This window comes from Lucilia cuprina, chromosome 5 (assembly GCF_022045245.1).
Source record: "Lucilia cuprina isolate Lc7/37 chromosome 5, ASM2204524v1, whole genome shotgun sequence".
NCBI lineage: Eukaryota > Metazoa > Arthropoda > Insecta > Diptera > Calliphoridae > Lucilia > Lucilia cuprina.
Window position 1 is genome coordinate 48,450,741 of NC_060953.1, and position 16,131 is coordinate 48,466,871.

The following is a 16,131-nucleotide window of genomic DNA, read 5'->3' on the forward strand; positions in this document are numbered from 1 at the left end:
GACTAGACTATAGACTAGACTATAGACCAGACTATAGACTAGACTATAGACTAGACTATAGACCAGACTATAGACTAGACTATAGACTAGACTATAGACTAGACTAGAGTCTAGACTAGAGTCTAGACTATAGACTAGACTATAGACTACACTAGAGTCTAGACTATGGACTAGACTAGAGTCTAGACTATAGACTAGACTATAGACTAAACTAAAGACTAGACTATAGACTAGAATAAGGTCCAGACTATACATTTGACTATAGACTAGACTATAATCTAGTCTATATTCTAGTATTTAGTCTTGTCTATAGTTTAGAATATAGACTATATTATAATCTAATCTGTAGTCGAATAAATTTAGAAAAAAAACTGCCCTAATGATTCCATATAAAAAAAAAAAAAAAACAAAATCACCATGTAATTAGTCACCCTGTGCTGTCGAGTGTTTTACTCCCTGGTATTTAAAATAAATTGAAAATAATAAAAAAAATGAACTATAACAAAACAACAACAGAAACACATTAAAAATCTACACTTCATAAAATTGCAATGTGAAAATTGTAAATGAACAAAAAAAAAAGAAGAAAATTGTCAGCAAAATACCACCATCATCATCAACAATATCATCAGTATCGGCATCAAGTATACAGCAGCAATGGTACAACAATGAGACCCATATAGTGATGACATATAAATGATATATAACTGATAGCAAATACAAGAAAAAAATACAGATATTCAAAAAGACACACAAACCTATAATCACATAGTTTGTAATGCTTTAAACATGTTTGTAAATATGTTGGTTTAATGAATATGAATACAATAGATTATGTAAGTTCACACACACACACACAAAAGACCCCTCACTCCGTATGGCCCACCACCCTAACAATTATTCACATTAGGTATATTTATTAGTTATGCACCATATAGTAGACTTTAGTAATTATAAAAACAGACAAATACATTTATAATTTATGCACTATGGTCCCGTCTATGTTTGTAGGTTTTTTTGTTGTTTAAAAATATATATGTGTATAACAAAAGCAACAAACAAAAAATGTATATGTATGTATATAGCATACGAGGAAAGAACCAATCAAATACAGGAAAATCGGACATACAATAATAAAAACAACAATCTACTGTAGATATGAATATAGAGGAACTGAAGCAAAATATATATACATTTTTTGGCAGTATAACAATAGTAGACATTTGCTGAAATGCATTTAAATTGAAAAAAATATTTATTGATATAAATGAGAGAACTACTGTAGTACCTACACTCAATACTCAAAGGACGGCTGGAAAGTGTATAAATATTGTATAAAAAATTGGTTTATTTATCGATTTTTCAGTTTTCCCTGTTATAAAAACATTTCAAAAAATTTTAGTTTCGGTATAAATGATGATTGGAAAGGATCTCTTTATATCGCTTTAAATGATCCTGAAAAATAAAATGATCGTTAATATGATTACGTCTACTAGTTCGATCTACTTTTAGGTATTGATAGTGAATGTAAAATTCGCCAGATTCAGTTGTTTCTCAGTTGTGTTTTCAATAAACCGGAGATCTTATTGTTTTGAGAGATCACACGATCGTCTATAATGTCAGCTATATTTGAAGTAATTCGTGGTAGAAAGATCATCCAACAAATTTCTTTCGTTTTATTAAAAAGGTTTCAAAATCTTTTCAACAGATTTTGCCCAAATGATCGTCTATAATGACAGCTATATATTCAATGTAATTCTTAGTAGAGAGATCATCCACTTAATTTCTTTCGTTTTATTAAAAAGTTTCCATGATTTTTTCAACGAATTTTACTGAAATAATCATCTATAATGACAGCTATATATTGAAAGTAATTCGTAGTAGAAAGATCATCCACTTAATTTATTTCGTTTTATTGAAACGTTTCTAAGATCTTTTCAAGCGATTTTATTCAAATGATCACCAATAATGATTAGTTTTAAAGCTCTGATCTCATCTCTGCTTCGACTGAACGAAGATTGTTAATAATCAGATATGAGAGTTCAACACTTTAGTTTTATATGTTTCTGGATGTGGCAAAGACCATCCGGTTTTCTTTTTTTAAATGATCTTTAACTGATCTTAACTTAAAAATAAAATATATGTATTTAAAATAACATCTAGATTTCTTAAGATTTATTTAAGATTTCTCCCAAATCTGCTGATCGTTTTAACGCATATAAATATGTTTTAAAGCTGTGTACACATTTGCCAAATCTTACAGGAACTCAGGTTGCATTTTTTGTACATTGACCGGTTCATGCACAAGTACTTTGTTGGAGTACTCGAGCTATCTAATCTCTGACAATTGGATGGCCTCTGTTGATTCGGTAAAAGCACCTAAAGATGTAACCGGTGGACCGAAGTACGATCCATCAATAAGCTGTAGACATTGTTCTTACTCACAGGACACACTGTGGTAATTCTGATATGAACAGAGTATACTCTAAACATATCTGGACAAGGAAGGAAAATTCAAAGGTATCATATGTATATGATACCTTTCATCCATCATCATTAAGCCCAGCACACATCTTATTCATACGACACATTCATTAGGTAGATGGGTGGGGTAAGGCCCGCCGAACCTCACATTCATGCCGTACCATATACAATTATTACCAACTCATGACTAACACTTAGTCCCACAGTCACTCCTCTGTAGGGTATATGTTTTTTTCGACAACAGAACCGAACTTATGCCAAAATATTGACTATTATCATGCATCACTCTTTTAAACGCCACTTACTCTCCCCCCGAATTGGATAACACCAAGGCGGAGGTCTCACCAAGGTTACATACCCCCGGGGGAAAATCGGAAATCAGTCAGTTAAAAAAAGTTAAAACCGGATTTTACAAATTTGACTTTTGAGTTCATGACTTTGTTAAAAATACTAATATATCTTGAATAACCGCCACAACTTAGTTATATATAAACATAAATGATACTAACGATTGGACCCTAGGCCCTATACAAAGTCCTCCCTCAGGAAATAAATCACTTAAAGGAAAGAAATAAGTTAAATTGAACTCCTCCCAATTTATGAAGATCGGTTCATTTTAACACCAGCAACCATATAAAGAGTCTTTTAAAGTATAAGATTTACAAGACATACAAAGAGGAAAAATAATATACTTATACACGCCTGGTTTCAAATTGACACCAAAATTTTTAATAAGGTCCGTTATCAAGTACGACAACACTATGTAACAACGTTGCGTTGTCAACATTACAACAATTCGTTGTGTCAACATTGCATAGTGTAGTCGTACTTGATAACTGATGTTATTGAAAAATTGGTACCAAGCGTATATATTTATTTTCCCTCTGTGTAAAACTTTAATAATAAAATAATGGAAAGTATAACAGACTTCAACTACAACTTTTTTTATTTTCCTTTAATGATCCTCGGATTTTAATATTGAATTATTAAACTTTGTTTGCAACAACATTTTTTGTACAAATTTAAAAAAACTATACTTACAATAAACTGTGGATAATATGCCATTCTTCGGTAATTTAAGCAGCCACGCCCACTATAAGGTATCAAAAAGAAATTTTCGATACAGGTTAATAATTTGAATAACATTTTTAAATGGAAAGACAATTAGTGGCTTTAAAAGATAAACTATTTTGCAAGGAATATTAAAAAAAACAACTAAGGACAAGGAAAGCAAATGAATATAAAATTTAAAAGAAAATTTAGGGGGAAATTATAGGAAAATTAAAAAATTAAATAAAAATTCAAATAAAACTAATTTTAAAATTAAGTACAAATTTGTTTTTACTAAAAAAATTTTGTGTTTGAGTGTTAGTTTGCCTAACCTATTTAGCCGTTAAAAGAGACATCAATTTTCTAGAAAAAACACGTGCCTGTGTATATGTTGATTCATATGTATATGTATGTGTGCTTAAAACGGAAGTAACACTTGTGAGAACATTGATTTAGCAAAAATGTATACTCACACTGGAAAATTAAAAAAAAAACTTATTTTTTTTAAATCCAAAACAATCACTCTACTACATTTTTATTTTAATTTAAAAGAAATTAAAAACATAATACCAACAATGTATGCACAAGAGCAAACTTAATTTATACATACATTCATACATTATTTAATACTATTTAACACATTTCAAATAACGGCTATTCAATTGAATTTAAAAGAAACACGAACAACAACTAAAATAAGTACAGCATATAATGACAATAATCCAACAATAATATCCAGAAAAAAACTGTATTATAATATTTAAAACAAACGTTTTAAATAGGCGAGGAAGTGCGTACGTACGCATAATACAAAAAAAACACACACGATTTGAATTTGCAATTATCTCACAAATACAAATTTATAAAAAAGTAAGAATATACAGTCGGGTAAGGTCGATCATATAATACCCTACACCTTTTAGAAAAATTAAATGTAATTAAATGTTCATAATAAAGCTAGGGTCCAATGAGATCATATAATTATAGAGTTCATGAGGGTCATAAAGGCTAGTATAGAACTTGGTTTTGCAGTTTTTTGTCGTGCTACAAGTATATTAAACATGATTATTCACTTAAAAGCCCTATTCGGCGGGTTCAGTTGCATGGGAGCTAGGTGAAATAATGGGCCGATGTTAACCATTTTCAATAGGCTTCGTCTACGTTATCATAGAAGATCATGTGCCAAATTTTATTGAATGATCTCCAAAATTGCGATATGTGGTTTGATTACAAGGTTTACAAGCCCTATTCGGGGGTTTAGTTGTATGGGGACTAGGTGAAATAATCTTAACTATTTTCAATAGGCTTTGTCCCTGAGACAATAGAATATCATCAAATTTCAATTATCTTCAACAAGCCCTATTCGGGGGCTTGTTGAAGATAAACACAAACAAATTTCTTCCCCACTAATGTGGTGTAGGATATAAATAACAATGGAATAATTGTGGAAGACCCTGCAGTTGACTAGTTGGACATCGGGGAATTTAGTTGTCACTTAAAAATAGTTTCTCTTTTGTTTAACTCCAATTCGAACCATTTAATCGAGCTTTTGTGACGACTTTTGTTGTACAAAAATATTATGCTTCTGAGGGATCGTGAGTTTCGACCGACACTGGTTTTTGAGAGTTGTACCTGATCCGTTATCAAGAATTAGAACAGGATTAATTGTTCAAGGTCAAAAATTACTACTACAATGGATATATACATATATATTTCAGACGCAAATACTCACTGTTTTAGAAGGATCATTTTTAGATTTTGGTCAAACTATCGTCAATATGGGCGGTCGACACTTCACATATATTTAGCAATTGTGCCATAAAATTGTTGCCAATACTGATTTTTTAGGGCTTTTCCTTCCTCGATGTCTCTCTCCCCCCCGGGGCATGTTACATTGATGAAAGATTCTCATCATAGCATTATTGCAATCTCATCATAGCATTATTGCAAAAATGGGGTGATGATAAAATATATAAAATGATTGGACATGGGTTCATAAGAACCACACACCGGAACCTTTAGCCAGGAGGGCAGAGTTGGCCGTAATTGAGAGGATGTGGTTTAATTCCAAATGAGCTTTGTAATACCATTGAATTTTTCTTCCTTATCTGCGTATAATCTCTATGCATACGAGATTTATAACAGAGTATTATCTACAAGTAAGATTAAGTCCTCGATTTTTTTAGGGGATTCGTGTTTCAGTCTACTGAATTTGTCTCTAAGTGCTGTTGTCGACCCAATTATGAAAATTCCACAACAACGGAAGTGATGTTTTTGCATATTCGGAAATGGACAGCAATGGTCAGAGATATCTAATCTCTAAACATTGCCGGAACTTGTACAAAAAATTTCCACAACAAGGTCTAATCACTTCACCCTGTGATTGAAAATGTACCATCGTGAAATAAGGCCAACAAGACAGATGTTTACGTAAAACATCTTCACTTCTTTTCTCCATGTTCCTAACTGAAAAAGCTCTTGCTATAATATAGTTCTTCTCTAAATAAATCTCGTTACCAAAGTAAACAAAAAGGTAACTAGTTTTGAAAAAATCTGTGAATTGATCTTTTCCAAAACTACAGGGCACAAGCACGCAACTGTTTAATAGTTTAGCCTGGAAATTATGAGTAGATAAAAGAAACTATTTTTGGGGAGAAAAAAAAACTAAATAAATTTAAATTGATAATAATACCAAAAATTATTCAAACAAGCACTAAGGCTAAATTATGAACAGTGGTACAGTGGGACTGATGTTCTTAATTAAACAAGATATTTAGAAACAAACTTAAGATTATAAGTGAATAGTAAATTGCAAAGATAACACAGGCCGTCAAAATTTAAAGAAAAATCGAAACACTATGACCGAGTTATACATTTCTCGAAGATGAAAGATGATATGTTAGATGTTAAGCTTTTATTTTAAAGCTGACATAATGGACTTTCGGATGACATACAAAATTTTATAAATAAAATTGTATTGCTTCTGTTATAATCACCCCTATCGCCAATAAAAAATTTTGTTCCCTTAAAATTTTTGTCGTAAACTTGTTGTGAAAATTCATTCACAATAGTTGATTTTGGAAGAACAGGTCCATTTTTCTCGAAAATTATAAGAGATAGAGCAAAAACAAGCGAATCCTGTGATCACTTTTATTTCATATTAAAAACCGATATTTGAGTGAAAACATAAAAAATCGTTTTTCTCTAAAACTATAAGAGATAGAGCAAAAACAAGCGAATCCTGTAATCACTTTTATTTCATATCAAAAACCGATATTTGAGTGAAAACATAAAAGTTCGTTTTTCTCGAAAACTATAAGAGATAGAGCAAAAACAAACGTATCCTGTGATCACAAATTTAACAACAAGGGAATTTTTTCACGACAAAATAGTTAGTAAACGAAAAAAGTGAAATGATGATTGGCGATAGGGGTGAATGTGTCAAAAAGGACCAAAAATTGTCCTTTTCAACTTCAAGACACGATATCTCGATCATGGGCAAAGTATATTCTGGTTTCTAGGTTAAAAATTTGTCAGTCTGTGTAATTTAAAAAAGTTACAGAGAGATGGACCTGATCAATTGAAAGCTGTTTCAAAAATGACTAATTTTTGATGTAGCAAACGTAGCGTTTATCATCTGACCTTCTGTAAAAGTTTCTAACACTCAAGACCACTGTGCATGATTAAATAGCCCGTTTTTGTTATTAAATACCGAAAAAAAATATATTTTGTTTTAAATAATTTTCAGCTTTTGCTTATATTTAACAAACATAATAATATTTTCTATAAATATTTAGAGCATTTTATCAGAAAAGTGAAATAAGAAAAAAAAAACTAGAAAACAAATTTGTAGCCACCCGCTTAAATATAAACTAACAAACAGAAAATAAAAGCAAATATTTTACTAAAAATATAAATAATTCTAAAAATGTTATGTACTGAAACAAGTGAGTACAATATTTATATATAATATGTTTGATCACAGATTAAAATGTGTACCAACATAGAGGACGGGCGTACAAGAGTTAAAGGAAATAAACAAAAAAAAAAAAAAAAAATAAAATAAATATACATATAAATAAATTTGCATTATGGCATTAGTGAAAAAAAAAAACTGTTACCAATATGATAATACCCCTTGAAAAACAACTACACCACAAACGTATAAAAAAATTCTAAACAAAAAAACGTAACAGGGCTAAAATCTAATGCAAAAACAACTATATATAACGTGTATTCAACCATATAGCTAACAGTTCCCTCTTTGGCTTTAAAGGATTTCAAGGAAACAAAGCATTGATAACGAAAAATGTTTGGTGAACAAAAAAATAAAAACGAAACAAACTTAACGAAATAATATACACGCTATATACACTATATACATACATATTTAATAGGGCTAAAGGGAACATAAAAAAAAGAATAGTAGAAAAAAAATAAATGCCAGAAATACAGTTTTAACTCTAAAAACAAATCTAATCTTTTAGTGAAATATCTGCGTATTTACAAGTAAGTTCGGTAGAGCGAGCGAAAAATGAGTTAGGAAAGAACGCTTAAAAAAGTCGTTAAAAGGGGAATAGAAACATATAGGAAGCGACAAAGTAGACTAGGGAAATATTTTGGTTTAAAAGGCCTGTCAAGATATGTCATGTAAATGATCTAAAAGAATTGGCTTTGAGATATAAAAATTCTTTAAAATGTACTAAAACCAATTTGTTTTCATATTTGACTCTATCACGTATACGGGACACCGGTGTCCCAGGATTTCTTTAAAACTTTTCTCGATATAGAGCGTAATTTTAAGTTCACAGCTACAGTAAAAAGAAAAATAAGTTAGTTTTAGAATTTAATGTCACTATCTACTAAAAAGGATAATATCCTGCGATATCCATCGAAAACACTTTTTCCATTTTTCAACAAAAATTATCAATATAAGTCAAAATAAAGTTTGGAGAGAAGTCATAACCATAAAAATTCTAGCGGTGTAGTTTTGTGAGTGAAAGGGTTAAAAAGATTTATTCAAAACTGATGTCTATAGCAACAAAGCCCGTTATCTTGACCTTTAATAAACAACTAACTGCCTCTGAAACGAGTAGAACTTCAAAGACGAAAAACTTTTAATTCAATATTTTAAGGAATTTGTGCAAACTTACTTTTAGAACATAATTAAAGATTTTATGATTTTTAAATTTATAGTTTCAGATACTACAACTATACTATGTTTATATTAACAATATATTGTCATGAAAAACATAAAATTATTACAACAACACTTTAACTTTTGCCATACTTATGTTTTTGTGAAGCAATGTGGAATAGTACGAATTGTAATACGATAACAATATTATGGTAAATAGAAACATATTATGATGAAATAATTCAACTGTATTTAATCATAATATGGTAATCTGAAATTGTTACAGTAATTGTTACAGTAATTGTTTATGTTTCGACTACAATTATTATTTTATAACCATAATATGTTGCTCTTAAAACATCACTGTAACAATATAGAGGATCCGAAGAAATACACCTAGGCCTCTATCGGGGCTGTTGTGCGCTCCTTCACCAGTGCCACCAATATATTGTTATGAAAACAATATTTTAATTGCTATAAACATTTTAATTTTAAAAACTATGATTCACTGAAACATAATTCTATTTTTAAACAACTAAATAATTATGTAGTTTGTTGATGACCAAATGTATCCTCGGTCTTTCCTTGGAATGATGTGACATTTGATCTAACCAGAGCAACAGATAATCTGGTACTACCGGTGGTCAGTTGTCCGTAGGACTGGTCCTGGCTGGTCAGTTGGTTGAGGTTCTTCAGGATCCACGTAGTGGCTGTGGTTTAAAATATCAAAATCGCGGGGAGAGAATGTTGGTTTAAGGACTGGTATATCCTATACCTAATGAATTGGATAATTCTCTCTTCGAACAGGTCTGTGTACAAAGCAGCGTATGCTGGATTCCTGAAACCGACTGGTCATGTAGTGGAACGTCAACTGCCACCTGAGTTTTGAAAGATTCAGGGGCGATGGTAGACCGTTGTCAAGTCTAACCAGTGGATGAAAAAGACCACCGTGAAATAAGGCCGTCAAGGCAGGTGTTCACGTTAAGCAGTCCGACATTCGTATTGAGAAACTTTAAATTTGGAACAAGTCTTACAAACTTTCACACTTGTTTGCTTAATTCTATTCCTTACAGCAAAACAATTTTTTAAATTCCTTATGTGTAAATACTTATTTAAAAAGTTATTTGTAAGCGAGTGTGGTAAGTAGGGTTCTATAAATCGACTTTCGAAAATAAACACTCGACTTTTTGTCGAAAAAAGTCGAAGTCGATTATTTTGTTCCAAAAAAGTCGATAACTCGACTATCGTCTGTTAAAAAAAGGTCGAAAAGTCGACTTTGTTAATAAAAGTCGAAAAGTCTGAAAGTCGAAAAAAGTCTATAAGTCGAAAAAGGTCGATAAGTCGAGAAAAGTCGAAAAGTCGTAAAAAGTCAAAAAGTCGGAAAACGATAAAAAGTCGGAAAAAGTCGAAAACTGGAAAATTTTAGAAAAAAAGTCAAAAATAGTTAAAAATTTTAAAAAGTAGAAAAATAGTCAAAAACTCTAAAATAGTCGGAAAAGCTCGAAAAAGGTCGAAAAAATCGAAAAGTCGGAAAAAGTCGAAAAAAGTCGGAAAAAGTCGAAAAAGGTCGAAAAGTCGACTTTTAATTAAATGAAAAAAGTCGAAAAATCGACTTTTCATAAAATGCGAAAAGTCGACTTTTAACTAAATGTAAAAAGTCGAAAAGTCGACTTTTCGTTTCAACTATAGAACCCTAGTAGTAAGTACTTGCCTTCAATGTTAAGTATGCTAGTGAAAAGTAACTTTTGAACACATTTCTTTTCAATGTACGTTTTTGCAGGGAAACTTTAAATTTAAAATTGGAAAGAGTCTTACAAATCCTCACACCTGTTCGCCTAATTCTATTCCTTACAACAACAAAAATAAGTATATCGAACATGTAACTAACATTTCACTGAACGCTTTACAAGCACCAAGGGACATTTTAAAGTTAATTACTTTTAAAAAATTTCCTTTAACGCTAGCAAATAATGAAAACAAATTGGAAAATATGTTTAAATTTCAACTCAAATATCCTATTAACAGTAATTTTATATAAAAATAGATTATATTTATTTTTTGTTGAACAATAAAGATTACAATGTAATTTATTAACACTACAAATAAACACATGTACAAAAAAAGAGAAAAGTGACCCTGACAAAAAAATCCACAAATAAAATATATATTTTTTAAAGGTCTGCTGGTGTCTTATTTAAGACAAAGGAATTGTATTTTTATATAAATTATAAGAAGCAAAAAAACGACAACAAAATCCAAAAGGAAATAAGAACAAGGAACAAACATTTCGAATGTACATATTTATTTAAATACAAACATAAAAATATAACGGTATTTTCAGCAGCTATCAGAATGAAAAAAAAAAAATATATACACAAGGGTGCAATGACTGCAAGGCAAGGTTAATAAGAATAAGAAAAATCGACCGACCGACCCACCAACCGTACCAACGAAACTAAGTTTTTCCCAAATACTCAAATGTATTTGTATTTATACCCTACACTAAAGTAGTGGGGTGGATATATTGGGTTTTTGCTGATGTTTGTAACGGACGTAAATACTTTAAAGTATACCAATCGGCTTAGAATCATTTTCTGAGTCGATTTAGCTATGTCCGTCCATCTGTCTGTCCGTCCGTCCATGTAAACCTTGTAATCAAACTACAGGTCGCAATTTTGAAAATAATTCAATAACATTTGGTACACGATCTTCTATTGTCCTAGGGACGAAGCCTATTGAAAATGGTTACGATCAGTCCATTATTTCACTTAGCCCCCATGCAACTCAACCCCCGAATAGGACTTGTAAACCTTGTAATCAAATTATAGTTTTTAATTTTGGAGATAATTCAATTTGTTTCATGATCATTTATAGTCTCAAGGGACAAATCCTATTAAAAATGGTTAAAATCGGTCCATTATTTCAGCTAGCTTCCATACAATTGAACCTGCCCAATAGGACTTTTAAGTTTATAATTATGTTTAATATACTCTATCTTGACAAAAAACTGCAAAACCAAGTTCTATTTTTGTAATTATAGGGCCATGATTTTTGTAATTATAGGGCCTCATTTGACCCTAGCCCTTATGAAAAGCGCCCTTCAAAATTTGACTTAAAAGTCCACAATTTTATTCAGCAAAAAGTGGCTTAGGTATATCTTGGGCAAGGTTCAATTCAATTTAAATGCTTAATTATGAAAACTAAATCATATTTTATTTTTGTAACAGGTGTAGGGCATTATATGTTCGGCCTCGCCCGACTATAATTTCTTCTTGTTTTACATATGAAAAGAAAAAGAAAGGGGTTTGTTAGTTCGTTCTCTTGTTCGTTTATAAGACGCGACTGGAAAAGGAAATCTTAATCAGGTGGTGTTGCTTTCGGCTCTGTGTGTGTGTGTGTCTGTATTAGACTGTGGGTGGGGGTTGGTTTGTTTAATGTTAAATATGATTAAGATAAAATTTATAACGAAAAAAAACAAAGGAAAGCAAGCCACCAACCAACAGCAAAAAAAGAGCTAAAAACTAAAAGTTACAAATAAGAAACTTTCTTTCACAAAAGAACAAAAACACCCAAAAACAAAGCGAAAAACGAAACATGAAATACACTTAGAAAGGGGGATGAAAATTAAAATCAAAACAAACAGACAAAAGAAAAACACGCACAAAAGAATGAAACGAATTGTAAAAGAAAGAATAAGGACAAAAAAAAACTATTAAAAGAAAGTATTTAATAGTCAAATAGTCTAGACTTTAAAGAAATAATATTCGTGGTCGTGTTTGCACTATGTCATGTAAATTTTTTTTGGTGGGGAAATTTATTTTAAGTTTTACATTAAAATTTTGGTGTTTTAGAAGTTAAATTTTTAAAAGGTGTTCAAGAATGTAATCCCTGTGGAAAAGTACTGCAAAGTAATATTCATATTCTTGATTTTTCCCATAGGGTAATTGATATTTCTATTTTTTTTAAGAATGGCATCCTTGTGGAAAAGTACTGCAAAGTAATATTTATTTGTGTCGGCCCCCCGGGGCACGATCATCAAGATTTTTTTCCATAGGATAATTGAAATTTTGCGGAAAAAGGCACTACCAATACCTCTAGCCAACCGGAGCTATAAATTGGAGGAATCAAAAGTATAACAAACCAGATAGACATATAATCTGGTACCTGCTTTTTTCAATTTTTCCTTGGAATTATGTACCCCCGGGGCATGTTACCTTGATGAACTTTCTCATCTTGGTGTAAAAGCAATGTAGGCGGGAAAATACATCTAAACGACCGGGACTATAAATTGGATATGTTAAATGTATATCGAACTAGAGAGCCATATAATCAGGTACGATGAGAACCGATAGACCAAAAATAAGACTTTGGGACTTAGTCTAATATCTATTATAGAAATTTCTTCGGTGTACATCTTAACTCGAGAAAAGAAAATGTTGGTTAAAAGACTGAATCATGATGAAATGGATATTTTTGAAAAAGTTCAGTGCTGTTGTCGTATAAGACAACAAACACCGCGGATTATATCTATGAAGAGTCAATATGAATAAGATCAGTTAAGAATCATTCTTTCACAATAGCGATCGGCCGCAGGTAGTAATAGCAGCGATTTGGGAAATTTTACCTTTAACGTCTAATAATCCTCGATCGATCGACGCATTCGCTTTAATACACTTTATTTTAGAACTGGTTAATGAAAACTTCTTTAAAATACTTTAGCAACACAGTAATGTTCCGCAGAAGGTGTTCGAGAAATATTGCCGATATCAATAGTATCCAATCTATAGGACCAGTTCACGAACAAAATTGTAAAAACTGTTGAAAATGTTGAACTAACCTTTTTCAAAAAACACATAGTGGCGATCGCCAATAGAAGTGTACATTTTGTTCCCTTGAAATTTTCATTTCCTTCGGAGGAAAAATTGCTATCGTGAACTTGTTGTGAACAATTCATTCACAATAGTTGATTTTGTATAAAACAGCTGTTCAATGTTTACAAAATTCCATCAACTAATTTCACAATAGGGGATTTTTTCACAACAAAAAAGCTAGTAAACGAAAAAAAGTGAAAGGGGAACATATTTCACGTGAAATGATATTTGGCGATAGGGGTGAATTATTCTAAGGCAAAAGAACATATATTAGCACCGATTGAGCTTAGTCTGTTATATACATACGTATTTAACACATAAAACATTATTATTTTGGACCCAAGAATATTTACGGACCTGATTAGTTTAGAACTTATAAGGAGAGACTCTTTAGTACTTTATCGTTCATTGAAGGGAACTTTAGCGTTTTATTTAACATTTAACTTTTGATTATGAATTGAAATATATACAGAAAATAATTTTTGGTACTTCTGAGTTCTTTAAAAGGTATTTTTTTTTTAATTTTCTAAAATATTTATTCCGATTAATTGCCTAATTTATAAACATTTATCAAAGGTTTATTGAACAAATTTTGTATTTATAAACCGTTGATAAAAGTTTATTAATAAGACCCAAGTATATATAGTCCGTACATTAGCTGTCACTTTTTGAGTTTTATTTTTATGACATCGAACCTAGAAACTAGGCCATGTAGTATATATGAACATATAAAAAGGTACCAAACATTTTCGTCCCTGAAATTGTACTTTTGAATTGTCTTTAATTTGAAAACTAGGACCATTAAGGTTCTGAATGAAAATGAATATTCTATTTATAAAATGTTGGTTGACGTGGCAGTTCACTGCACGCGTGCTGTCAAGTATAGTCGAAGAAACTCCGTTTTGACCAAAATATAAAAGGTACCCTCTTTGGTACTTTTTTCAAAACGTACATTTATTCCATTATATAAATTGTATATAAGGCCCGACCTTATTGAATAACTATTTTAAGGACGGAGAATTTTGGTGTTTTTGTTTTCAAATAGTACTTTTTGGAAAAATAACTTTTAGGTACTTTTTTGTACTTCGAATGATACACACGATTGAACATATTTTTAACAAAAAACCACAAAAAATATAGAATCGTTTATATAAAACAAGTAAAAACCAAAACATTTAAAAAAATACATTCTAAAATCTGATTTCCATATTTGCAAAACATAATTATTTATTTTTTTTAATATTAAATATAAATTAAAAATTAAAAATAAAGATTCAAAACTCAAGAAAAAAAATTACTAGCATATGTTTTGTCTGCAACAACTTGAAAAGAACAAAATAATGAAAAAGCAAAAAAACGCCCTAAATAACAGACTTTTCACTAAAATTAAATACTTTTCAACAACAAAACGAACAAAATAATAATAATTTATTTAAAAATACCACAAATTGTTAAAAATTAAAAAAAAACAACAACGAAAAAAAATTCATTAATTTTGTTAACGCAAGTAAATTGATGACTCAATATGTTTTTATCATAAAAACAACCAAAAAAATATTAATTATTTTGCAAATATTGTGTAAATATGAAAGTAAGAGTGTGTGTGTATGTGTGCTTTTAAGCTGTGGTATTTTATTTAAAATATATACAAAAACAAAAACAAAATAACTTAAAAGAAAATGATTAATTTAATGATTTTTCTTTTTAGATTTTTTTATAAAAAGATTATTTTGTTAATAAATAAAATGTTGTTGTTTGTATAAATATTACATATTTTAATTTGTTTACCTCTTTATATCAGGCTTGCTAGTTGTTCTTGTTGTTTTACTTGGATTCTCTTTAAACGGAATGCTCTTAAGATAGCAGGAATTAACAACAAAAGAAATGTTTCCTTGATTTTTTTAATTTTGTTGTAGTTGTTGTATATACTTTTTTTGTATAATAAAGAGAATTTGTTAGATTCTTGTTTTTTTTTTTTATTTTTATTTATGTTATTTGTGTGTGTGTGTGTGTGTACGTATTTTTGCCACGATTTCAATTCAAACAACTATATATCGTATTAGAAAAAAACAATGTGTTTTTTGTTGTTGACTTTTTTGTTTGCCTATTCGTATAAGAAAACTAGATAAATATTGCTGTTGCTGTTTTTGTCTAAAACTAAAATACAAGTTGTTGGCACATTCAAAATAAAAAAGTGGTAAAGTAAGAAGAGAATTATAAATATTTAGTGCTGGTTAGCAGGCATGGAAAGTTCAGTGCTTTAGACTCTAAAGACTAGTCTATAGTCTAGTCTATAGTCTAATATATAGTCTAGTCTATAGTCTAATCTATAGTCTAATCTATAGTCTAGTCTATAGTCTAGTCTATAGTCTAATCTATAGTCTAGTCTATAGTCTAGTCTATAGCCTAATCTATAGTCTAGTCTAAAGACTAGTCTATAGTCTAGTCTATAGTCTAATCTATAGTCTAGTCTAAAGACTTGTCTATAGTCTAGTCTACAGTCTAGTCTATAGCCTAGTCTATAGTCTAGTCTATAGTCTAGTCTATAGTCTAGTCTATAGTCTAGTCTATAGTCTAGTCTATAGTCTA

At 30.3% G+C, this 16,131-nt stretch overlaps 1 protein-coding gene across 1 annotated transcript in view; it reads right to left on the minus strand.

Moving 5' to 3' along the window:
- Nucleotides 1-15,435, minus strand: part of LOC111686176 (protein alan shepard) — a 48,506-nt gene extending 33,071 nt beyond the window's left edge. The window contains exons 1-2 of the mRNA XM_046951345.1: nucleotides 15,331-15,435; nucleotides 3,526-3,577 (exon numbers count right to left, since the gene is read on the minus strand). Of these exons, the coding sequence (XP_046807301.1) occupies nucleotides 3,526-3,549 (24 nt within the window). The 5' untranslated portion in view covers nucleotides 3,550-3,577; nucleotides 15,331-15,435. The remainder of the gene's footprint in view (nucleotides 1-3,525; nucleotides 3,578-15,330) is intronic.
- Between the last annotated feature and the right edge of the window lie 696 nt (nucleotides 15,436-16,131).